Source organism: Thrips palmi, unplaced genomic scaffold (assembly GCF_012932325.1).
Source record: "Thrips palmi isolate BJ-2018 unplaced genomic scaffold, TpBJ-2018v1 HiC_scaffold_4, whole genome shotgun sequence".
Taxonomy (NCBI): domain Eukaryota; kingdom Metazoa; phylum Arthropoda; class Insecta; order Thysanoptera; family Thripidae; genus Thrips; species Thrips palmi.
The window spans coordinates 11,989,569-12,015,072 of record NW_023144631.1 but is presented as its reverse complement, the minus strand read 5'-3'; the positions used below and the strand labels follow the sequence as shown (position 1 = coordinate 12,015,072).

Sequence of the window (25,504 nt, the reverse complement as noted above, 5' to 3'; positions counted from 1 at the left end):
GCGTACTTTGAAAGATTTACCCCTTTATTAAGAGCATAAAACGAAATAATCCGGAGACTGCTTTTGAAACCGCAGCTCGCGTCATTACAAACAAACTTTACAGTGCCTATGCGGGTACCAAATCTCATTTTCCTAAAATATCTCATAACATACAATTTCAAGACAAATTACTCCACAATAATTCCAATTCCCAGATGACAAAAAAAAAATGTAAATAGATTAAAAAACTCAAAAGGAAAGATATAGCACAATGCTTGTATTCCTAAAGGAAAAACACTCAGGAAAACAGAAACCATCTTAGAAATTATTTAGTCAAAATTATTGCACAATGATAGTTTCCCAAATAAAAAACACTGCGTATCTAAAAACAAATAATTTCGGAGACAAATGACTGGAAAATTCAATTTTCCACTGCACTGCACATCTCACACCAGTCTGTGTCCCGGAAACGTACAGCCTTGGAATCCCGAAAACAAAAAAATTATTGCAGTGCACCGAGCATGTTGGCGAATTCGGCGACGACGGCGGCGGGGTCTCCGGGGAAGTCGTACTCCTCGCAGTCGGAAGGGGCGGCGCAGGAGCTGTGGCCGCAGCGCGAGGGGAGGAAGAACAAGTCGAAGGCCGACTTCGGCTTGGCGTCCGCCACGTCCTCGTCCGACGCCCAGAAGCACAGGTCGGGGCGCTTGCTGTGCACCAGGGCCACGGCCTCGCGCCCCTTGGGCGTCAGCTGCGGGCAAAATTGGAAAATTTCGTGAGAATTCTATAGTGCAACCACTAGCGAGAAGAGAATCCGACCAACCCGGCGGCAGGGCTTGCCGAAACCCCGCGCCTAGGTGGCTGCTGGAGACGGCGGGTAGCCGTCTGGGCGCGGGGTAGCGCTGGGCCCGGACGCGGTGGTGGGATTCTCTCGCAAGTGACAGTACAAAACGAGTGCCCATTGCGTACAGGTTTAGATACACTGGTATCTCTAATGTGATAAGTTTCACACAATTAGCTGCGATAAAAAGGCTGATGTGATTCCTTCACAATCATCGGTTTGTTAGATTTTGGCCGGTCTGGGCCCTGTTTATCACAGTTTAGGTGAGATACAATGATTACTACGCTGATAAAGCGATAAATGCGCTGACGCAATGCAATAATTATTGCACTTTTAATGCAATAACATTTTGATGGCACTACTTGTGCAATAAAAATGTTCTTGCTTTTTAAATTAATTCATTATCACATTAATTCATTATCACACTTAGAAAATCAGTGCACAAATTACTGTGGTCAATCAAAGGCAAAAAAACAAAGCCCTTTAGGGCATAAATGTTCTTTAACGCGCGCGAAGGGCATAAATCGTTTAATGCCCTTGGAAAGGGCGTGAATATGGTATGGGGCTTTGAGATTGAGGCGAAATTTTGATGCCTTTTCAAAGGCATTCGTTTACGCTTTAAGGGCACAATTTTAATGTCTTTTTTTCACCACTGTAAGTAAGGTACTCTGGACAACAGCGAGTGTAATGTGGGGTAGTGCGTAGCAAAGTGTAGAAGAATGAAACACAGGAATATATATTGTGCAATACTGCGAAAAGAGAAATGCAGAAACCAGTACATATTGCGCAACACCACTGATATGGAAGCGTTATGGTGCACAGAGTATACCATTTTGAGTAGCTTGAGTAGAAAATCGAGCATACACAATGAAAGCTCTGAAATGTACATAGACAACATTGTATCAAATTTTCGTGCAACCTACGCACAAATTACGTATGTATACCGAAAGGTATGCTGAATCTCGTGCCAATCGTACTAATCTTCTAATCAGCGACTCTGGACTCATTCCTTTGCATCATGCCACCCACACCATCCACTCCACTCGACCGATTAGTTCACAGAACACTACAAACCGAACTGCCTACCTCGTACACATTTACAAATGCTTATTTGTAAGTGGTACCCACTTGCAACTGCATACTTGGCCAAGTACGAACTTACACTAGCTCACTTCGACCCGTAACTCCATGCTGAGTACATCGGATTACATGCACGTGTGGAGTTGCGCGTGTAAGAAGGTACTTTCTAACATACAGAATTTTGAATCGTAAGTAGAGATTTAGGTATCCGACTGACGCGTTACAGAATTTTGTATTATTGCATGCACGAAATCCTGCATTTTTATTAGAGTGCATGCATTTTAAAGAGTGTACAGTACTTGGAAGGCAATTTCATTTGCAGTGTACTCACCGCACACTCCTCCAGGCTGAGGGAGCCCAGGTTGGGCAGCGCGCCCTCGGCGATGCCCTTCAACACGGAGCTGGGCACCCTGGCCGCGAACAGCGTCAGCATCTCCAGGTCCGTGAGGCGTCCCAGCACCAGGTGGAGGTCGCGCGGGACGTCGATGGGGTTCTCCTCCGGGAAGCGGCTGTCCACCATGCCGAACCTCAGTTCCAGACTTCACACACAAGGAAACGAAATTCAGTGTACAGATTTTGGAATCTCAATGAATTTCGGTACGAACTCCACCAAGTGCACTCTAAATGTCTTACAATGAAATTTGACCTATTTTATTCGTATGTTACAGTGAATTCGGCGCAAGCATAATACGAAGCAATATTTCTTCGTAATACGAATCTTTTTAGCTTTTTCATTGTAGGATACAAAGAAAAACCTTCGTAATACGAAGAAAAACCACCTTCGTATTATGCTTGCGCCATTTCCTTCGTAATATGGGAAATTTCTTCGTAAGACATTTAGAGTGTGTTACAGAATTTCTTTGCATTTCGACTGAATTTCATGAATTTTGACCGCAATTTCATTGCAGGTTCACAAAGGGCCAGAAGACCGATGCGGGCAGCCATAATTCTATGCGCATTTCGAGCTCCTGAGTCGCTCAATGGGACTTGAACCAAAGATGTGACCGCACCAATGGTTTGCTCTCCGAACGAGGAATCCATCGGTGGGGTCACACTCTAAATTGGTGACCCTGCACTGTTAAAAGAGCCTACATTTCAAGGAAAAGGGTACGGCTAGACCGTACCTCACGGTGCACAGAACAACTGTACCCCAAAACCGTGCTTCCCATAAGAGCTCATGTTATGAAAACCCGTACTCCGTACCCAAAAATCCGTACTGGCTGAGGTACGGTAGTACCCAGACAAATTGTCTACCAGACTGATCCTGTACCTTTTCCCATGGATTTTTTCTACAGTGTGGAGCTTAATAAACGCGTCTGAGATTTTGGCTGTTTCCACCGGTCATCTGGTCCACTGAGAGTTGCCTCCCCTTACGTTTTCAGCCCGCTGCAGGCCTCCGCCACGGTCTGCAGCAGCCCGCGGTGGCCGAAGTACCCCATGTACAGCGTCAGGGACTCGAGCTTCTTGGCCACGGGGGCGGTCATGAGCGACTCCCGGGCGGCGCCGTGCTTCACGTCACCGAAGTCGTACAGTGTGAGCGTGCGCAGCTCGGGCCAGGCGTGCAGCATGGACAGGCTGCCGTCCCAGATGGGCACCGCGGCGCTCTCCAGCTTGTGGCACTGCACCAGGGCACGCCGCACGGGCGAGCTGCGAACGTGCACCCACGGGTTCTTCCTGTAGTAGTAGAGGTCGATCTGGAACAAAGGCGCGTGCAAACCGTCACTAGCACTCCAGAATACAGAAAAACCAAACGTGGCCCAGATCCCACCACTGGTGTGGTCAAATAGAACCACTTTGACCACACCGATTGATGCGGCCAAAATGGCACCCATTGGTGTGGTCTGGGCCATGTTTGGTTTTCAGTGCAGTGAACTGAGAGTCCAAGTGTGAGACAATCTCAGATTATTTAGAGTGAAACAACGTGTAAGGTTCGCAGGGCATATGCAGAGTTTTGCAAAGCTGTGACTCACCTCGAAGTTGGTGAGGGTCTCACGGCAGCTGACGACGAAGTCGGCAAGCACATCACCGCTCACTTCGAAACCCATCTCTAGTTCCGTGATCACCTTCGAGCTCCTGGGGTAACACTTGGCGAGCTTCCTCTTGACGTACAGCTCCTTGATGTCAAGAGTGTCGATGAACTTCAGTAGTCGCACCTCGTCCTTCCGGCCCTCCCTTGTCATCCTGTCGAGGCATCCTAGCTTCACGACCTGTCAAACCAGTGTGGAGGAAGGAACAGAGCATTACGAATAAGAGCAAAATGCAAAGAAAAGAAAGTAGAAGAAAACAACGACTGGCAAAGTTAAAACTGATAATGCGAGAGGTGTATTCAAAATGCTGCAACGCAGGCGCCGGCCAAACTAGCATCACCCACCCACCTCTCATTACATAGTGGAGTAAATACAAAAAGAGTCGTTAATGGCCGGGTTTTGGGAAAGTGTCGGTGGAGCAAAACCTTGATTTGACCTTGTTTCTAACGTATGCTCAACATCCTGCGAGAGCACTGAAAAACCAAACGTGATCTAGAACACACCAACTGATGCGGTCGGTCAAATGGGTGCCATTTTGACCGCATCAGTTGGTGTGGTCTGGACCACGTTTGGTACGAAAGACCACACCAAACGTGGTCTAGACCACACCAAATGTGCCCAAACGTGGTGAAGACCACACCACCTGATGCGGTCAAAATGACACCCATTAGACCGCACCAGCGGTGTGGTCTAGACCACGTTTGGTTTTTCAGTGAGGTCTTGGGTGTGAACCACACTGATAAGAATTTTGTCGTAACTTAGCGACACATTTATCGGTAACTTTTTTTGGCGACAAGATTTGTTGTGGAACGAATAGCTTGTTAAACCGTAGTCGTATTGGAACTAAGGGATAATTTCACAACGACCAACTTGCAATAACGCACCAACAATAACACATCAATGACAAGTATTGTAAGTCAAAAAGAAATTTTTTATTTAATGTCTGCGACAATATTCATAGAGTACTTTTGTCGCTGAATTTATTTTGCATGGTTTTTTTTAACAATAGTGATTGCCCTATGACTTAGAAAAACAAAATAGATGATTATTCATGATATGCTTTAATTGAGCGGATAATTGCAAAAGATGTTGTTTCCACACAAATTGTATCGTAAAGAGTGATAACAAGAAATTTGTTCTTCAATGACAAAATGTCGTTTACTAGACTAAACGACATTTGTTTCGCTTTGGTTCATGATGAAATTCTATGTTTTGGAAGGACTAAATTTTCACTCATCTGATTGTTTCTGTACAATCATTTTTGACCCAGCCTTCTATTCAAAAAATAGGGGGGGGGGCCTATGCATTTGCCTTTGTGTCTGTGTGTTGTTGTCGTTGTTGTTGGCGTCTGTGTACAAGGAAGGAGTTGAGCTAGAGTAACCAGATTTGGAGGGTACTTAAGGAGTACCGTCCAAACAAATAATCCGGTGGTGCAAATCCCGTCCGGGTCGCACAAGGGCTGCTGCAGGTGCATCATGGTTTACATGAGTGGGAGGGGGATTTCCGCCATTATTGGTGCTAGCAGGGCACATAGGGGTATTTTTGGAATCGGGGCGACGAGACAAGATGAATGGACCTGGTCCAGACCCCATCGGCTGCTTTTACAAGTTGGCCAGATCAGGATCTTCAAAAAAGGGGGTCGACCGACTAAAAAAATTTATTGCAGATTTCGATTGGTCTCAGCAAGACCTTTTCAACGAGGGGTCGGAAAGGGGGTCCAGGAGCCCGACTTCGTCTTTTAGTCACATCAGGATCTTGAAAAAAGGGGGTCGACCGACTGAAAATTTTTACTTAAGTTTTCGATAGGTCTTGGCAAGACCTCTTCAACGAGGGGTCGGAAGGGGGGTCCAGGAGCCCGCCTTCATGAGTTATGGGAAAAAGTGCGACGGACTCGTTTTGCGCTCCTGCTGTGCCTCTATTGCAAGGAGTTGCAGTAGCATGGCAAATATGGGTATTTTCGGAATGAGGGCTAAGAGACAAATGAAATGGGCATATTCTAAGGAAAGTTGGAGTAAAAAAAGTGTAAGGACTTTTACATATCGTGAATAGAAAGGCGGGCCTAAGTCACGATGGTACATCGATAACTTTGCTTTACCCGCTCACGGTGTGTGTGATGCGAGCGGGCCGAAGGCCCGGGCCTTCGACTGGCCAAGTTGGGTCTGATGCGAGGGCCGAAGGCTCGAGCAAAGGCCGCCGGCAGGCCAAGCTGGGCCGGCCCCCTGTCGAACCGAGTTGCCGGCGCAGCGAAGCGGAGCTGGCAACTCGGTTCGACGGAAAGGGCGGGCCCTAGCTTGTTTAACAGTGCAGTACTCACGTCCAGGTTGCCGCGGTAGTGGCGCAGCAGCGCGATGACGCGGTCCACGTCGTAGCCCTCCTGCTCGTACTCGTTCCACTCGAGGTGGAACTCCTTCACGAGGCGGGTGCAGCGCAGCAGGTTCACCTTGGGCGAGTTCAGCTCGTCCTCGCCCACGTGGATGGCGCGCAGGGCGGGCGCCACCTTCAGGACGCCGGCGCCCCTCGCGTGCCCTCCGTATCCGTAGTACGAGGACCGGCCGCCCTTCCAGGTCACGTGACTCCAGGCGTGCGGGTCGCGGCACACTGCCCGCAGCGCGCGGCACGTCTGGCCCAGCCGCACCAGGTCCATGGCGGGCAGGCGGCGGCAGATGCGCAGCAGCACCTCCACGCTCAGCGCCAGGATGGGCGCGTCCTGCAACACGCAGTCACACTGGAAAAGTTGCACCAGCACCTCAATTTCCAACAGAGAATCGCTGCGCTGCACAGTACTGATCAAGGGGCAAACAACTTGAATTTTGGTGTACATTTTCCTTGAAATAACGGTGAAAGAACGTAGAAATAACGATGAAGTGATGCGAAATAACGTTGAAATACCCTTGAAATAACGTGAAATTGAAATAACGGTGTTTAAATTTTGACGAAGTTGTTTGCCCCTCGGCACTGATTGGATTCTATTTTAAAAATAATTTACCGCAGTATAGAAATAGTGTCCCAAATTAATCTAAATAAAATTTGCACATCTTACGCTGGCACAAGTAAGACTATACACTTTCATCCCAGGAACGTGACATCACGTTGAAACGAACGTGACATCACGTTGAAACGAACGTGACAAAATGTCACGTTCGTTTGAGCATTGTGTGAACAAGCTAATTTTAGGCGGATTCACGTCCGAACGAATGTGTCACAATGCTCAAACGAACGTGACATTTTGTCGCGTTCGTTTCAACGTAATGTCACGTTCCTAGGATGAGTGTACTTATGGAGTATAAGTGTTCATGCAAACACTTGGTGCACAGATAAATTCCTACAAAGAACTGCTCTTTGTAATACAAAGGAAACGGTGGCTTTGCAGCCTGCGAAGAAAATCGTTTGTAATACGAACGATTTTCTCTGAAATACAAAGGTAAAATCCTTCGCAGGCTGCGAAGAAGTTCTTCGTAGGATACGAAGAATTTTTCCTTGATATTACAAAGAAAATCGTTCGTATTAGAAACAATTTCCTTCGCAGGCTGCGAAGCCACAGTTTTCTTTGGATTACAAAGAGCAGTTCTTTGTGGAGTTTTAAGTGTGTGTGTCGGCGGCCCCTCGGCCTTACCTGCGGCACGATGGGGTTGTCCTCGGCCGGCTCGGTGCGGGGGAAGCACCACTTGTCGTGCCTGGGCTGGTCCTTCTTGCGGTGGGGCTCCCCGCAGTAGGACTCGCCCTGGCAGCGCTCGCACCGCACGCTCGCCTTCTTGAAGCACACGGCGCACACCTCGACGTCCTGCAGGACGGGCAGTCAGAAAGCAGTGTCACACTCTGCTCCGACCAACTGTTTCAGTGCGCGTTCTGACTGTTATTCAACGAATGTGACGTCACATACGCCAGAATGTGAATTTTGTCACATTTGTTTGAACATGGTGTCACATTCGTTTGAATGTTGATTCACGCTCAAAACGAATGTGATGTCACATTCGTTGAATAACTGTGTTCTGACTGTCTCGCAGTGAAATTTGAGGAATGAATCACACGGTAAAAACAGAACCTGGTTTTCCCAGGAAGCCAGTGGTGAAGGCATAGGTGATTTCAGAGAGTTTCCTAAGAAAACCAGGAACCGTTGTTACCGTGCACTTCCACAATCATCGCTGGAATAATTACAACGAAAATTCGTGCAAAACTGCGCAAAAATTTAAACGGAAATCACTGATGCACAAAATCGTGTGACACGAAGTACAACAAATGTAGAAAGGAATATTTAGAGTGAGGGAAACAAGGTCGCTACATACTTGGGTGGGAGCTGCCCTCGCAGCTGCAGCCGCCGCTTCCCGGCTCAGGAGCTCTTCCAGGTCGTCCTCACTGCCGGCGCCGCTGGAAGAGGACTCGCGATCGTAGAGATCTCCGTCTTCTTCCTCCTCGACTTCCTCCTCGTCTTCGTCGTCCTCATCTTCGTCCTCTGCATCGTCCTCGGCGCACTCTCCCGAGCCGTCTCCCTCACTCTCGGCGTCGTCACCCGCGGCGTCCGGTCCGGGCACGACTGGGACTTCTCCCGCCACGGCGTCTCCTCCTTCGCCGGGTACTGCTATAGTGGCGTCTGCTAGACACACCAAGGTTTGTTTGAACCGCGAACGATTTCAGCACAGACACACTGTTGGAATTTGTTGTCACTTTATGACAAAATCAAAATCGTGGCTGATACTTTCATCACTTTCAAATGATGAAAATCTTATCACAAATTGATGACATTTTCGTCAAAGTCCCTATACTTTTTGAATGGGCGAGACAATAATGTCGTCAATTGTTTGGATGACATACTTGTAAGGAAAATTAGCCTTGAAATTGTCAAGTGACGACTTAAATTGTCACAGTGCACAAGTCTATGACGCATCGCCTCAGTACGAAGAATACGAAGGCATCGACAATTCTACGAAGATTCGCTTTGAATTACGAAGCGGAATCCCCTGCAATACGAATAATTTCTTCCAAATACGAACGTGAATCACGTTAAAACGAATGCGACAAAATTTCACGTTCCTTTGAGCGAGCATTGTGTCACATAAGTTCTGATGTGTATCGGCCATATATTAGCTTATTCACATTAGAACAAACATGACACAATGCTCAAAGGAACGTGCCTTCCTTCGCATTCGCTCCGACGTGATGTCACATTACTGGAATGAAAGTTCAAGAAAAAGGTCCCTCGGACAAATTAGACAGCTTTGCACCACTGGTGAATTTTAGATTTGAAATGCGACTGCAACGTGTCTTCCAATAATACACATGAAAGTTTTGGGTTACAAGACTCGTGCAAGCTGTCGTTTCGCAACGAGAAGAAAAACTCGTCTTCACTATCATTCTAGAAACGTGACATAACGTTCAAACGGACGTGACATTTTTACACATTCGTTGGAACGTGGATGTCACGTTCCTGGAATGAGAGTGTGGTACTTACTTTTAACTGCATCATTCAGCCCGGATACGTCCGCCACGTCAGCCGGCTTCAGTGCGTCGGTCGAATCAGACGCGGCCGCTGGACAGCTCAGGCACTCGGCGTCATCGCCGACTGACTTCTTTTCAACAGGGTCCTTGGCGTCGGACATTACGTGGCTAGGATGTTAGACAATTCTGCAACAAATCGGAGCAAGAAAGGCATCATTGTACAGTATATGCTAAAAAGAAAAAGGACCACAACAAAGCATCGTTTCTAAGGCATTGCAAAATCCACGAAGAAATCGAAAGCAATGTAAAATCTACCAAGAAATGCCTTGAATTGAGACAGAATCCCACATGATACGGCTAACTTCTTAATAGGAAGCAGTTCTATGCAGCTATCATTTATTCGCGGTTACAAAACAGATACTTTATTAGAAGTGTGAACCGTGAACCCGACTTAACAGTTACTGGGAAGGATGAACTAACTAGACGTTTCAATGTTTACACGATTTAACACGAAAATTGGGATGTGTGTGGAGGTCATTGGAGCAGAAACTGGTAAGTATCGTGCAAAATTATACACAACATTTAACACAAAGTAAAGGTGCCCCAAATCAACTCCAGCAGCAAACTCAAGGGCAAGTAAGAAATGGTACGAACAACAAGACCGGAAATAGCGCCAGCAACGTAGGCTAATTTGAGCCCGATAGTCATGGAGTTTACTCACGACTGTTCTAAATACTTTCAGGCACGAAAATTAACATGCTAATCACTTCCTGCCAGGCTGGGACTTGCACCCGTCACTCCTACTCTCCTCTATTTCCGGTTTTGAATTTCTAGACGACGACGACAAGAGCAGTCAGAAAAGGACGAGTTAAGCAATAAAAAAGAATGTATGGGAACATGGTACTGTGTTAGCGGCAGAGCGACAGCGCAGACGCTTCCTTTCGCCAATTTCGCCCTTTCAATTGTTCTTGTTTTCTTCTTGCCTACCGTTCCAGCTCTTCCCCAAGAGTGCTTTGGAGGATCTTTAGACCGGAAGTCAGCGACAGATCGGGAGAAACAAAAGAGCGTCGCGCTGTTGCTGGGCAGTGGTGGGGGCCGGAACGTGCGAAGTGGGGTTAACGTGTGCGCTCCGCCTTCACCCCCCACTCTGCCCATATCCACCCCCACCACTGCTTAGCACGGCAGCGCGACGCTCTGTTGCTTCTCCCATTCTGTCGCTGACTTCCAGTCTGAGTTCCTCAGCCCCGGGCCACTGCGCGCTGTGCGCGAAGGCCGGATAGACTAAATTATCTCTCTCTCCTTAAGTTTCTTCCGAAATACCCTATGACCTAAAAGATTTTCACCGAGTTGTAGACGTACGGAAGCAAGGATAAACCGAAGAGACAAAGCGAATGAGGGGTCAGAAATGAGCTATCGGTCGAGCCTATCCTATTCCGGTAGCAGTACAAATACAAAACGTTCTCGACGACTTCTACAATGTGCGCGATTCACAGCTAACCTAACACAAAAATTGCTTGTTAAGTTTGAAGACTGTCGAACAAACGACGGCTCCAGTCCAATGTCTCTTTAACCTGCGTTCAGGCCTCGATTTATCTTCCTTTCCGATCGGAACCATTAAATTAGGACAAAGAGTGTTCCAACAAACCTCTTCTGACTTATTCAGAATCCCTACATAAGGTAAGTACTGCGGCCAATATTAAGACTTGAAGAAAACCTTATGCTCACCACATGTGACCTGGCGTAACGCTCAATATTAAACTTTTATCTGTAAAAGCGATAGAAGAGGATGAACAGTGAAACTGAGAGGATAGAGGTCTCTGGATTCGGTTCGCTACAAGAGACAATTGGACCAAGGTTTTGAAAGTTCCTTAATTTTTCCTCATCCTGGTCCGGGCTTATTAATACTATAATATTTCACTTATTAAGGATGATAATACTTGTCAGATTAAAGTTGCAGGTACAGGAGTAGACAAAGGCAAAGCTTTCCCTATGATTGAGCCGTTAACTGGTTCAAGATGACATTCAATAAGCATAGCAGGATGCTAAACAGTTGAGGGGACAAGGAGATGCCCAAAACGAAACCAATCCAGGCCGTTACGACAACAATTTGCATGAATAGCTACAACTCAAATCTATAGCAGCTTTAAGCAAGGGAGCAGTTCTTCCGTTAAGTGGAGGGTGTACCGGAGTCTTGTTCCCCTGTTGTCCAAATCAAAATCAATATCGATGTTGTCTACGAGGCGCGAGTGCAACATTGTGACCGCAGCGCTTAGAAACGAGCTCGATGAATAAGACCAATACTTTACACTCAAACTTATAGAGCATAGGGCATTTCGGAGAAGCTTTAACCCGGAAGAAGAACCAAAACGGAAGTAAGAAACGGCAGTTTGTATGAGAAATATGCACTGCGGGTGAGGTCTGGGGCTCTTTCGCAGCCTCTCATACAAACTGTCAATTCTTACTTCTGTTTTTGTTCTTCTTCCGAGCTAGAGCGCCTCCGACATACCCTACTCGAGTCGTCACCGATCGAAGGACAAAAACGAGAACAAAACCGGAAGCCTGGAAGAAAGGGAGGAGGTAGCGAGGGTTTCAAGGAGAAATGTCGAGAAATTTTCTTACTCCTTGTTTCAAAAAGTATTTAAAACTGACGGAAGTGCTATAGGGTACTTTCGTAGATCCCTGAACCGGAAGCACACAGACGCCATGTTGGCGGAAGTAGATCCAAACTTGACTTGGGAAAGAGACGTTCGTCAAACGTATCGGCCACACTTGAACATAAACAGTTGTTTGATACTTGTTTGCATATGTGTTTCGCGAGCAATATTTGTACAGCTCGACTATAGTTTTGGATCCGAAGAGAGGTTAGTTTCCGGCCAATTTGGCGTCTGCTGGTCTGCTTGCTTCCGGTTCAGGATTCTACGAAAGTACCCTGTTGGAGGAGGTACATCCAGGAAAACTTAAAAACTAGTCCACTTGTAGTAGCCTGCAAGGTAATGTTGCTGGCGCTTGTTCCCGTTTTGTTCTTGTTCTTCGATCGGTGACGACTAGCCTAGCCTTCCGGTTCAGGTCTTCTTTGAAATGGCCTTCTTCGTCAACTCACCAGTGAGGAATAACGAAGACCGGAAGTTGACCCTGTTAGTCGCTCATTTGCCCGTACACCTAAGTTCTCGAAATGGATTCAAAATTGAAGGTTTGTCAATAACCCGTCAAACCTTGCAGAAGACATGTGGCTAAGTGGAAACTGCTTCCAGAGATTCGCATTCAGCTCCCCGTCACTTAGCGCTGTGGTAGAAATATCAACGCTTGCTCAGTCGTCGATCCGTGAGTAGCGTGTTCTCGTAGACAAGTTTCGTGAAAATACCCTGACAGCTAGGACAACTTATTTTATAGACTCTCACACTCGTCGTACAACTTTCACCAACGCAGGAAAGATATCGAAATCAAAGTATCTAGAGGGATCCCAGTTCTTTGCATATGCCGACTCACTCTTACCAAACACGAAGGCATTCTTGAAGATCCTGGACAGGAAGTTACCAGACTTTGCGTGGAGTGGTAGTAACCTTTCATGCAATCAAGTCAGTTGCTGAGTACAACAGCCAAGGTGACGCAGTTTCGACAGTTCCTGACCCCTCCCGACCCTCAGATTTAAAGCGGCTTCACGCTGGCCTAGACCTCCATAACGTAACGAAAAAGATTTGGAATGAGCTTCCCACCAAATATTGCAGTCAAGAGGGTACTGGGTACTAGCAGAGATAAGCGGGAACGGAAGTTGAGAAGAAATCCTAAAGATCAAGGACGTAGTATGAGAACGTAGGTCTGCGGAAGCGGCAGAACGGCGACGCAATCTCTCATTTTCACTCACACTTTTTCTGTTGCTATATTTTTCCCTGCTTTCGCTCCAGCTCTTCTCCAAAGTAAGAGCGTGCTCTCACGGTCAAGTGAAAGGACCCTTTCAGTCGTCGCTAAGTGAACAACAAAAATCTAGGAACTTATAGAAACGCACGTACTGATTCTTAGCTTTTTGATGACTTCAGTTCTTCACTCGGCCTAATCCGCCGGCCCGCCTGAATAAATATTTTAAGAAACAACTTGCGTGAAAGTTTTGAGCTATCTTGATTGCTGGAATCTGAAGTCATATGACAGTTCAGATTTTTAGTAGTATAAATTTAGAAGACTATGCTTGAGTTTTAGCTAGGTACGTCACACGTTCCGAACAGATCATTCAACATTGGGCCGGGTCGGCGAGTAGACCCTTTTAGTCGTCGCCGAGTAAAGAACAGAAATATCGAGAACGCCAGGAACCAGTAGGTACGTTCCTACGGGCCTCTGGCTTTCTTTTATTACTGTTCCTCTCTCGGCGACGACTTTAAGGACCTTATAGGCCACCGTTATCCCATTCCCACCTGGAGAGGGTCAGCTCCAGCCAGGCACTGTCTGACGGGGCCAGGCCGAAGTCAAGCGTGGTGGGGATGGCCTTTGGACAAACGTCAAGGGACAAAACAACTCAACCAACGAGGGTTCACTGTGGCAGGTGTAATTGTTGTTCGTGCAGAGGGGGCATTGTAGGAGGGAGGCCTCTGGTGGGAGTGGCGCTGGTTGCCCAGCCACTAATCTGGCTCATGAGAGCGGTGATACCCAGGGATCCTTAATTTACCTCGAATGTGCGCAGAGCATTTCTGTGACTTATCACTTTCCGCTAAAATGGAAAACAGAGGCTCAGAGAGCTTGTTCTTTCACAGTTCCGGTCCGGTCACATCATATCCGCTCCTTCAGTCAGTAACGTGCTTAGAGTGTACTGAGAAAGGCATTTCTTCGCGAAGTACGAAGCGCTAGGGTACTTCAGAGAAGATCTGGACCGGAAGTGGAAAAGAAATCAAGAAGAACAAACGCCGGACTTGTATGAATTTATCGGTCGCGGCAGAACGGCGACGCACAGGCTTATTTAGACAAATTTCACATACTTTGCTCTTCTTGGCATCCTCTTGTTTTCCGGTCCACCTCTTCTCCCAAGTACCCAATACTTCAATGCCTCCATTTTATTCGTTGTCACGTAACAAACAGGTTGCAAGGAATTCAGAGAGCTTGTTCTTTCACAGTTTCGGTCTGGCTGCGTCACATCGTATCCGCTCCTTCTTAAGGGTTCCGACCAGAGTTGCTGACTTCCTTTCGTTCCGAACAGTGGAGCGGACTCTGTTTTGCCACCACCACTCCACTCCACTGCTATTGCCGCCAGGTCGATCCACTTGCGGTAAGTGACACAGTCGTGTAAGCAACGTCTCTTGTCTCTTGGCCTGTATTGTGGTCATAAATCGGAAAATTTCAGCGGTCTTCGGCAAAGTGCACTCGGGGAGTGCTCTATCATGTCCCGAAACGTCGTAACACTTTCCTTTCAGGAGTGTGACGTCACGTTGAAAGCCGAGCGGCGAATCACCGCGCGTTCTGCTTGGAGTATACGTGAGTATGGGAGTAACCGAGGGGGAAAGCACTCGCGTAACAGTCGGGTCACTCTGTTCGTGATAGTGTCACTCTGTTCGTGATAGTGTGCATTAGTAGCGTATTAGCCAAGATTCTTCAAATTTGATCTATTTTTGGGTTTTGTTTGGTCTGTTTTCAGCTAAATCCCTGTAATTTTGAGTCGAAATAGACGTAATAGTCGGGTCCCAGGTTTGAAGTGTGATTTCCCCCTCGCGGAGTACAGATGGGTACACCTGAAAATACTCGAAACGTTAACATTTGTCAACAATGCTTGGCTTTCTTTAACACTGAGTGCGGTCAAATGTGTACACATGAGTATACTGATACTTCCATGATACTTCGTGTTCCCTTCGTACACTCCCGTTCCAGCAACGTAACATCATGTTGAAACGGATGTGGCAACGTCACGTTCCTTTGAGCATTGTGTCACATTTGTTTGAATGTGACTAAGTTCATTTATGGCTGATTTACATCCAAGCGAATGTGAGACATGCAATGCTGAAAGGGACGTGACATTTGAATGTGATGTCACGTTCCTGAAATGAGAGTCTAAATTTGAACGAAGTCATGTACTAAATTTTTCGTTCAAGTTCTGTACGCGGTCTCACAGTTTTGCGCACACGTGCTTTTCGTACGAATTTGAGCACCATTTCGCTCGGGTTTGTGCGACTCTGCTTTCAACACTCAAATTCATGAAGTGTGCAGAGATGTGATTCAGAAAATGTGTTCTCAGGTTTTTAGCTGCCCGGCCATGGACAGCCTGCCCAACGAGCTGCTGCTGGAGGTGTTCTCGCGGCTCGAGGACGGCGAGGCGCTGCTTGACGGCGTGGCACTGGTGTGCAAGCGCTGGCACGCCCTGTCACGTGACCCGCAGGCCTGGCGCGGCGTGCGCGTCGAGTTCGGCATGCTGGACTGGCACTGGCGAGGCGATTCCCGCGCCGAGCGCGTCAAGAGAGAAAAGGCCGCCATGGCCAAGGTGCGCGTGATGCTGCACGCCCCAGTCTTGCGCTACCTCGGGTCAGTTTCACTGTATTTCCCCTCTTCACTGGCTTTAATTCAATGGAAGATCCCTAAAAGTGAGCTCCGAAGCTCCGTTCAAAGTTTCCGGAGACGTTTTTAAAATATGTCTTTTTCGGCATTACACCTGCCGGAAATTGAAACCAAAATATTGGATGTTTCGGTATTTTCGGATCTTTTTATCGTAAAGTTCCCTGTAAATTCTAATGATTTTATTCCAAATTCCCACTTTTAGTACTCCTTTGAATGGTCGTTCCATGGTGGTGCATATAAGTTTACAACAATAGACTGGGAAAATTTTATATTTTTCTTCTGGTAAAGTGGGCTTGAGAGTCGGAGAGAGGGATTTGCTAACGTGGAAGGAAAAATGGTACATCTGAATGTGTATTTTCTTCGTTATCGATTGCAATTGCTAGGGCTCGATTAAGTTCCAAGTGGATTTTAAATGAGAGTACACACTGAATGTCATAGGACTTTTTTTTACCCATGGATAATGGATCTATAAGCATGGTAAACAAATTTGAGTTCGCCAGGTGGAACAAATTGTCTAATGAAAGTACAATCCGCTGTAGACGTCGGTCAATGCTCGCGACATTGGCACCTGCTGAATATTCAATCCAACGAGATCTCATTGATCGGTGCGTCTGACAGCAATTTGCATTAAGACCTTTTTTGTTCGAAATTGGATTCCTGACAAGTTGTTTTCAGAAAGTTTTGCTCTATCTCTTACGGTTTGTGGAATATGAGATGGTTTCGGACCAAAAAATATGTCTCTGCAGTACTATCTTGTTTTGATTAGCAACTCTTGAAACGCCTTTTAAACATAGCCCGCAAAGGCATTTTTTCGGGGACTGAAAGTCAAAAAGTGCCAAGTCCGCGGTGTAGATCTAAGTGCGCAACTAGTGTCCCATGTGGCAGGCCCCTCACCACTTGGTGCTTCATCAAGTATTCTGTGAAACAGTACGCATAATCACTAAGGCTTCTTTTTCTGTAGGTTTTTTCTTTGTGTCGAAGTTAAAATTTAAAAGTTTTTATTTTTTTTCCAATTAGCTGGTCGTGGGATTGCCCCGGGCCACACATCAACGTACCGCAGGCCATCACCCTGTCGGCTGTGCGTCGCAGCCGTGCGGCCATACGCGAGATCTACATGGGCGGCGTGTCCTTCATGGCCGACCCCGCCTGGGCTGTGTTCTACGGCCTGCTGTGGCGTAACAGGGAGCACCTGACCAGTCTGAGCGTGGAGACGCCTCAGGAGTGGGAGGAGGACGAAGAGGAGGAGGACATGGTCGACGCAGGTGAGAGTTATTATGTACACTGAGAAAACCTTACAAACTATTTTGGGCCTTACAAAGAAATGTAGTTTGTATAACAAAGTATTTTGAGCATACGTAAGCTTACAAATAAAATACTTCATAATTTACGAACTACTCCTTCGTATAACAAAGTATTTTAGTTCGTTATACATGCTCAAAATACTTTGTAAAGTTTTAAGAGTGTAGTACCCCAGAAAGTAAATTCTAATTACCTTTCAATGAAGTTTGAGCCATACTTTACAGTGAATTATGTGTAGGTTATTGGCTGAGCGATAGCGAAGCCTGTTACTCCAGTGGGGTTGAAAAGTTTTTCCTGTCTGTCTGTGTGTCTGTCTGTGTGTGTGTGTGTACACTACTCCTCCTGAACGGCTCGGGCGATCTGGCTGAGATTTTGCAGGCTTATTAGGTATGTTCTTGGCTCGGCACACGCGAAATTTCACTATCCTAGCTCAACTGGTTCAGTTTTTACAGCCGAAAAACACCTAAAAAACGGCGAAAAATCGAATTTTCTGCAGGCAGATCACTTCTGCCTTGAAGAAAGGGGGGTCTGGGGGGCGGAGCCCCCCAGCCCCGACAAGTTAAAAAGTGACAAGGGTCCAGATTGTGTTATCTGTAGATGAAGCAACTCTTTCTAGAATGAAGAATGAAGGGGAGTCTGGGGGGCGGAGCCCCTCAGCATGCATCACGTAAGAAGTAACCGACGATGGACAAGCCAATGTCTGCCGAAGGCAGGCTAGCGCCGCAGGCCAAGGTAGGTACGCCAGGCGCGGATTGGAGGAACAGGCCGCGAGACATCGCGAAGCCTGTTACGACAAGACGCGGTCTGGCGTAAACCTACCTTGTATACAGAGCCAAATTTCTCCAAGATACGAAACATTTTCGGGAATTAATTGCAATGGTCACAAATGTCATAGCATCTGTTTCGTTCCATGAATGATGCAATTGTAAGCAGATCCGTCGGTGATAAAATTTTGTGTCCACCAGGTGATTAAGGGGAGGTTCTGGTGAAAATGCTATTTTCTCCTAAATAGGTCCCACTGTGAAAATTTGTTAAAAATTTGATGTCTTATCAAGTATTTATTAAAATTTTTCATTGGGGAGGCACATTCTATGCCCTGAACCCAGTTGCAGAGCCATTTTCTCCCATTTAGGCTATAACTTTAAAAATCTTCTTGCGCATACTATTTTGTCGTAAAAGGTTGGCTTAGACATTTTTTCACTTCTTCGATTCATTTTTTAAAAATGCCGGCATGCACACCTCAAAATGTCAATTGCATTTTTATTCACAAGCTTTCTAACCAAGCATTTCACTATAATTGATCAAAAATGTACAAAATAGACACATTTTAAGGACTTTTCAGCTTAAAAAGTTAATAATTAATAATATAATGGAAGTTTTGAGCTATGCATGCCGGAATCTTTTGAAAATGAATTGAAGAAGTGAAAAATGTCAAGGTCAACCTGTTACGACAAAATAGTATGCGCAAGGAGATTTTTTAAGATACAGCCAAAATAGGCTCAAAAAGACTCTTCGACTGGGTTTACAGCCTGGCATGTGCCTTCAAAAGTCAAATTTTAGTCTCCTCAATGAAAAATTTTATCTTCCGAACAAATTATGACTGTGGGATCCACTTGGAAAATGGCGAGATTTTCACCAGAACCTCCCCTTAAACTGTTTAATCCGTCTTGCAAAGCGCTGTCATTGGACAAATTGTGTCACCTGGTGGACACAAAATTGTATCAGCGACGGATGTGCTTAAAATTGCAGCTTCAAAGACAAACCTTATTCGTATGAAGAAAAGCTGCATTCGTATCGTGCTTGCGTTGTTTCCCTCGCAGCATGGCCAAAAGCTACGGAAAATTCTGCAAACAAGCTTGTGATAGTTCTCCGTAGCCGTCTTACCAATATTCGAATCTTCGTCAGTATTATCCGTAGGTCCTATAATTTTCTGGGAGATCTATAGTCCTACGGGGAAGGGTTATGTTCTACGGAGAATACTGTGAGATCATTGACAAAAGGGCTACGGAGAATCTGGGCAAAATAATTTTGCTGAATTTTCCGTAGGTTTTTGCCACAGAGTGAATTAGGGAAATTTCAAGAGTGTAGGTCGTTGCGGATTTCATAAGTTGTATTCACGTCTGTTTCAACGTGTTTTCGCGTCCGAACGGATGTGATATCCTACTTCATTACAAATCCAAAGGTTAGACTTCTTGCCACTCCAGAGGTGAGACGCTAAGTGTCGCCAAGTTTTGGTCACACCTGGAAATGTCGCCAAAATTTGGTCAGACAAAAATGTCTCCTCACGAAAAGGCGAGACTGGCTGACCACTGTAAAGGCCGCACCACGATGTAGGAACGCTCCTACATCGTGGGCCGCGCAATAGGGTACTTTCGTAGATCCCTGAACCGGAAGCACACAGACGCCATGTTGGCGGAAGTAGATCAACTTGACATAGGAACGAGACGACAGTCAAACGTATCGGCCACACTTGAACATTAACAGTCGTTTTATACTTATTTGCAGTGCATATGTGTCTCGCGAGCAACATTTGTACAGCTCCGCTATAGTTTTAGATCCGGAGAGAGGTTAGTTTCCGGCCAATATGGCGTCTGCTTGCTTCCGGTTCAGGATCTACGAAAGTACCCTTTTACGGTACACCGCATGGACGCCCCAGCGCTTTCACAGTGGTCGGACAGATATGCCTGGCACTCTTGTGACGAGAAAGTTTTGTCTGACCAAATTTGGGGAAACTTTCAGGTCTGATTAAAACTTCGCGAGATTTTATTGTCTCGCCATATATTGGCGCAAATAGTTTCTCCTTTTGATTTGAAGCGTTCGCACTGACGTGGTACACTGAGAAAACCTTACAAACTATTTCAGGCCTTACAAAGCAAACAGTTTGTTAGAACAAAGTATTTTGAGCATACACTGAGAAAACCTTGCAAACTATTTTGGGCCTATTTTGTATAACAAAGGATTTTGAGCATACGTAAGCTTACAAAGAAAATACTTCGTAATTTACGAACTATTTCTTCGTATAACAACGTATTTTAGTTTGTTATACGTATGCTCAAAATACTTCGTAAGGTTTTAAGAGTGTACGTAAGCTTTCAAAGAAAATACTTCGTAATTTACGAACTATTCCCTCGAATAACAAAGTAAATCTGTTTGTACGTATGTATGCTCAAAATACTTGGTGAGGTTTCAAGGGTGTAGAACTACCATTTTAACAAGTGCGACGTAATGTTCTCTGAGCAGCAGAGGCTGCGGACGACGACGTGGCCCTGGACCCTGACCTGGCCCTGGAGAATGACCAGAACGACAAGGTGGCTGCCTGGGCCGAGGCAGACGGCCACGACTCTCGCTCCCTGCTGGAAGTGCTGGTGGAGCTGCGGTGCCTGGAAACGCTGCGGCTGGAAATGCAGTTCTTTCTTCCGTACGCCGCGGAGTTCCAAGTCAAGGAGGACCTACTGCCCGCGCTGAGGTTAGTGAGTCTGCCCTGCTTTCGCTTTTCCCTCTGCCCGTGCCCTTCCACCTCGTTCAACGGGTGCAGTACATTTTGGCGCCAGCGCAAGCGGGGAAGCGGTATCTTCATTTTTGCAGACTGAGCCCGCACGTCAGAATTTTTTCGGAACTTTGATTTGCAGTGCCTCCGATCCTTTGAACCATCCGCAAAATTTTGGGCCATTTTCAGTGTTTTGCCTCCTTAACATGTACCATTTAATTTTTCTGTTGTTGATGGTGGGTGATTCCACGCCAACTGAGTCAGTCACAAAACGGCATGGTCTCGGATCGGGACGAAACTTACGCAAATCGTTGGTCTAGTAGTGGGATGACTAAATCCAAAAGCATGTGGCCGAAAAATATCTAGAAGCCGAGATATTGAGAGGTTAAATATGGTGCCGGGACAGCGACACGCAGACAGTTTTTCGCACGCAGTTTCGATAATGTCCATCGGATCGAGAAACCAAGCATACCGTTGGAAAGAGGAGAAATTTCACAAAAAGGACTTCCTTTGTTTTCTTTTTAAAATTAAAAATAGTGTTTGACACCAAATAACCTTACCTTTGATTTATCGTAGAAAGTTAGTTGCACCACCAAATTTGCTGGGTAACGTCTTAAAAAATTCCCCGTGAAACATAGATAAGAAAAAGATAAACCCCAAAAAGTACTATTTCTCGTTCCCGAGATATCTGCATTTAACTATCTTGAAGTAGCGTTGCGAGTTCAAGCTCGCGTGGCAGACGAGGTATGAGAAATCCTGCGGCACACAGGGTTGTTAACAACTCTTGCATTTGTGATTTTGACCGCATCCACAGCTATGTCCGTCTCACACACTCTTCCTTGCACGTTTCGTACGTCACTTTGTCAGTATTGTGGATCGAAATGTACGTTTTACTCTAATTCGGGTCACCTAGCGACGCGCCTAGTGATTTCTCATACCTCGTCTGCCGCGCGATCTTGAACTTTTTGAACAGGATTCCCTTCGACATGGGATTCGAACCGAGTGACCCCACCAATGGGTTTCTCTACGAACGAGGACATAATTTGTGAAGTCGCTAGCTGGGTTCGAGTCCTGTTTTGTGATTCTTCTAGAGCTCAAGAGGCGTCCAGAGGTTTGACCGCCGGCGCCAGTCTTGTGGCTCACACTCTAAATGTCTTACAATGAAATTTGACCTGTGTTATTCGTATGTTACAGTGAATTCGGCGCAAGCATAATACGAAGCAATATTCCTTCGTAATACGAATCTTTTTAGCTTTTTCATTGTAAGATACAAAGAAAAACCTTCGCAATACGAAGGAAAACCACCTTCGTATTATGCTTGCGCCATTTCCTTCGTATTATGGGAAATTTCTTCGTAAGACATTTAGAGTGCACTGTTCAAACTGTGTCCGCAGGTCCCTGTACTTGCAGGAGGAGGGCCCTCCCCAGCTGATGGTGGACTTGGTGCGCGGCACTGCCGCCAGGCTGCGCCACCTCCGCCTGCCCGACGAGCACCAGCTGGGCAGGTTCCTGATCCGAGCCGGCAAGAAACCGCGCGGCCTGCCGCCCAAGCTGCTGGAGAGCGTGTCGCACTGCGCCCAGCTCCGCAGCCTGGCCGCCAACCTCATGCACGTGGGCTGCGTGGTCGGCTTGCGGCACCTGCACTCCCTGGAGCTGTGGCTGTCTGAACAGGAGGTGGGTGCACCTTACAACAGTGCCAATTAGTCTTGCGTACCTTTTGTTCATTGTCCCCAAAATGCGACCATCTGTTTCGTCAACAAAGGAAGTGAAGAGATGTATAATTGCTTTGGCGGCGTGCAAATAGGCCCTATTACGGCACCTCTTTTAGGCCGCTCTTTATGACCCCCTCCCCATCATCGGTTTAACCTAACCTTCCCATGTATTTAAGATAGTACCGCATTAGGGGCCAAAACCCTCCCCCCCCAAAAAAAACAGTGATGACGTAATATTTGCACGCCGCCTTCCGAAATGAAGCAAAATGCTTCGTTCAAGGAAGGATAACGAGGCGTTTTTTTCGTTGATTTGACAAAGTAGTCGTTTTCCTCGTGGAATTCGAAACGATGCTCCAGAGTCTTATTTCTTGTAGACATTGGGAACCCTAAATATTAAAACGAGATCATAAGTCAACAGGTTTTTCAAGCTATGTATTTTGAAAGATTTTGTTGTTATTGCGTCTGTGAGCTGATGACCTCTAAGTTGTTGAAAAGAGTTGAGGGGGGGGGGGGTTGCTCGCTTTTACCGTTCCAGTTTGCTCTACCTCCAACGCCTGAAAGGTCATACGGAAAACAATTTATTTTTAAAATAATCGTGTGGGAAAAAAGGTGTTCTGGTTTCTTCGAAGCCTTGCGAAAGGGGCATGCGTCTTGTTCTGGACTTCGGTTGTGCTCCGTAATGCACTATCGGTACCTTTGCCCAGACCTTCAAAATAAACAATCATGTGAACATAATTGGGTCAAGCTGTGTATAGTTGGCGATATTTGGCACTTCGCAGTTGTCACATTTCTGTCTAATGATTGTTGTGCCTCTGACGATGCAGGTGCAGCCCAAGGATGCCATTCGCATCGCAGTCCTGCTGGCACAGCACGGCGAGGCTCTGGCTGGGGTCCGTCGCCTCTCGTTCCAGTGCAACGGGGGGTTCGCGGAAGAGAAGTTCTGGGAGGCGGCCAGACCCGCGGTGGCGCAGCTGCTTTTGGCCGTGGCTCGCGCGGCGCACAACGCCACCCAAGTGCGAATATGGCTGGACGATGGCTTCGAGGTAACCATTCACGCAAGCTTAAAACCTTACGAAGTATTTTGCGCGCAATGCTAACCAATTTACTTTAATTTTGTTTGATATCATATTGGCCACAAATTGACACAGGCTCATTTAATAAAAAATTGTCTGTGATATATTCTATCGAGGATATCGAAAGAAAAAGTATTCATGAAGAAAAATTTTGTCGTATGTATTTTTCTGTCAAACAACCGTGTGTCTATTTGTAGCAGATGTGATTAACATTCAAAATGAAATCCGGCCCAAATTTTTAAACCAATAGGTTTGAATCGAAATCTTGTGTGCAAGCTCTGAAATCAGAATTCAGAAGTGCTCTGCTAACTAAACAGTGTACACAGTACACTCTTTATCGTGAACGCACGATCACACACTCTTCAGCGCGTACTCAGGAGTACACTCTCTTTGTCCTTTTCTCTTGAGTACACACTCTTTATCGTGTTTGCTTTATCGCCCACATTTGGGCGAGGAAGGCTTTCTCGCCCAAATCTGGGTGAGGAAGGGTCTATCAGCTACCTATATAGCTTCATAGTATTACGACCCAAATTTGGGTGAGGAAACTTTCCTCACCCAAATTTCGGTGGGAAAGGTTTCCTTGCCCAAATTTGGAAGATAAAGAATTCCTCAACCAAAATTTTAGTCATGATCATGACTCTTTTATTCTCAGTGAAGACACAGCAAGCAAGGCCACATCACGGTTTAGGCTTTGTCCGACTCACAGATGTTGCAGACTGTCTCAGAAACTGCCCGACCCTGGAGCTGTTCACATCAGCTGTCGAGGTTTCAATTTCACTGGTTAATGTATCCAGTACATCCAATCATGGCAAAACTCCATTTCGCGATCGATAAACTGACTTTTCCATCGTAAATCCGATTTTTCTGACGTTTTCTTACCTGCACTCTCCTCCAGGACTTGGTAGAGGAACTCCTTGGCTGCATGCCCCTCCTTGAAGATGTCGACCTCCATTGGGCTGGGAAGAACGACTACGTGAAGGCGCTCGCCGCACTGCCAAATCTGCGACGGTTATCCGAGATCACAAGCCCAGCGAAGCCAGCTGTGATCACAGCCTTGAAGGCGGCGCGACCAGACCTGGAGCACCTGGAGCAGGGGGTGCGGTTGTCCTGCGCGTGGGACTCTTGGGGGCTTTTTTAATGCCCAATTACGCATGCACAGATACTTGCGTCAAGTGTGCATATTATTACGCATCATTGTGTACATTTTATGCACATCCCTGCTTAAAATGTATACAGCGATGTATAATATTATGCACATCTTACGTACGTGTCTGTGCATGCAATATTTTGCATAGAAAAGTCCACAAGAATTGAGTGTGCTCTTTTAGAGGCTCTTGTGGTTAAGCAAGAAAGTCATGGCCGTTGCGCATGTCAACTTCAAGTACTAGGGTTGGTGGTTGGTTGAATGTGACACAATGTGTAGAGTTTATAATAAAATTAAAGTCTTGTTTATCAAAGCTGCAATGTATGTTGTTGCGGGCCCACTTTATTGGTGCGGCTGCCTGTCTGTTGACTTGTGAATGAATTTCAAGTTACTTTGTTCGTTCTCTTGTTAACATATCCGTGTGTAGTTTTTTCTTTGCTCCAAGAATTTAATTTTGTAATGAATTAAATAAAGTGTTTTCTTATTATTAAGGTGTTGTCACAAAATAAACGGTTTTGAAAAACTGAAGACTTAGTAAAGCGTTTTCTTGCCAAACTATCTAGTCGTACGTTTTTTAACTTATTCCAAATTATTTTATTTTACAATGCAATGTTGGGATCGAAAATTAAAAATGAAGTATAAGCACATCTGATCCATCTGCACATCTTTAATCTATCATCTAAACTATTCGTGAGGTTCCTACGGGTTTCTACGCCTGAACCTATAGGTGGTACTTACACTACGCAACATCAATACAAATACTAAGTTCTTCAAATCAAATAGTGATACATCTCATTCTCTGAGGGGTGAGACACAACTGTCTCGCCGAAAAAGGGCGATACAAAATGTATCACCGGAAAAAAGGTCGTACACGCATGTATCACCAAAAAAAATGGTCGTACACGCA

General features: G+C 46.1%; 2 protein-coding genes across 45 annotated transcripts; one reads left to right on the top strand and one right to left on the bottom strand.

The window, feature by feature from the left end:
• Positions 1 to 345: 345 nt before the first annotated feature.
• On the bottom strand, positions 346 to 24,466 carry LOC117649400. 30 transcript variants are annotated; one of them, XM_034392141.1, is made up of 10 exons: positions 11,542 to 11,645; positions 11,083 to 11,122; positions 9,371 to 9,543; positions 8,208 to 8,515; positions 7,538 to 7,705; positions 6,239 to 6,631; positions 3,868 to 4,104; positions 3,272 to 3,591; positions 2,229 to 2,436; positions 346 to 727 (listed from the first exon to the last, which is right to left on the bottom strand). In XM_034392141.1, exons 3-10 carry the CDS (start codon positions 9,516 to 9,518, stop codon positions 482 to 484), a joined length of 2,028 nt encoding a protein of 675 aa, XP_034248032.1. In that variant the 5' UTR covers positions 9,519 to 9,543; positions 11,083 to 11,122; positions 11,542 to 11,645; the 3' UTR covers positions 346 to 481. The 30 variants fall into 30 exon arrangements, with proteins under 30 accessions (XP_034248032.1, XP_034248039.1, XP_034248042.1 ...); XM_034392148.1 differs by lacking the exon at positions 11,542 to 11,645 and adding an exon at positions 11,295 to 11,458; XM_034392151.1 differs by lacking the exons at positions 11,083 to 11,122; positions 11,542 to 11,645 and adding an exon at positions 24,333 to 24,466.
• LOC117649402 lies at positions 10,939 to 25,110 on the top strand. Of its 15 annotated transcripts, none has more exons than XM_034392165.1 (8): positions 10,939 to 11,034; positions 14,454 to 14,605; positions 15,566 to 15,849; positions 16,900 to 17,144; positions 20,422 to 20,647; positions 22,063 to 22,342; positions 23,205 to 23,423; positions 24,349 to 25,109. In XM_034392165.1, the coding sequence occupies exons 3-8, from the start codon at positions 15,584 to 15,586 to the stop codon at positions 24,589 to 24,591; spliced, it is 1,479 nt and encodes a 492-aa protein (XP_034248056.1). In that variant the 5' UTR covers positions 10,939 to 11,034; positions 14,454 to 14,605; positions 15,566 to 15,583; the 3' UTR covers positions 24,592 to 25,109. The 15 variants fall into 15 exon arrangements, with proteins under 15 accessions (XP_034248056.1, XP_034248062.1, XP_034248059.1 ...); XM_034392171.1 differs by lacking the exon at positions 10,939 to 11,034 and adding an exon at positions 11,973 to 11,991; XM_034392168.1 differs by lacking the exon at positions 10,939 to 11,034 and adding an exon at positions 12,277 to 12,347.
• Positions 25,111 to 25,504: the final 394 nt, after the last annotated feature.

Bases quoted from the DNA above. Each gene is read 5' to 3' on its own strand.
- LOC117649400 (XM_034392151.1), bottom strand. From the start codon at position 9,518: ATGTCCGACGCCAAGGACCCTGTTGAAAAGAAGTCAGTCGGCGATGAC. The intron at 2,437-3,271 runs GTAAGGGGAGGC...TTGTGTGTGAAG, and splicing joins GCCTGCAGCGGGCTGAAAAC to TCTGGAACTGAGGTTCGGCA. The intron at 728-2,228 runs GTGAGTACACTG...TTTTGCCCGCAG, and splicing joins TCAGCCTGGAGGAGTGTGCG to CTGACGCCCAAGGGGCGCGA.
- LOC117649402 (XM_034392173.1), top strand. From the start codon at position 15,584: ATGGACAGCCTGCCCAACGAGCTGCTGCTGGAGGTGTTCTCGCGGCTC. The intron at 20,648-22,062 runs GTTAGTGAGTCT...CTGTGTCCGCAG, and splicing joins GACCTACTGCCCGCGCTGAG to GTCCCTGTACTTGCAGGAGG. The intron at 23,424-24,348 runs GTAACCATTCAC...ACTCTCCTCCAG, and splicing joins GGCTGGACGATGGCTTCGAG to GACTTGGTAGAGGAACTCCT.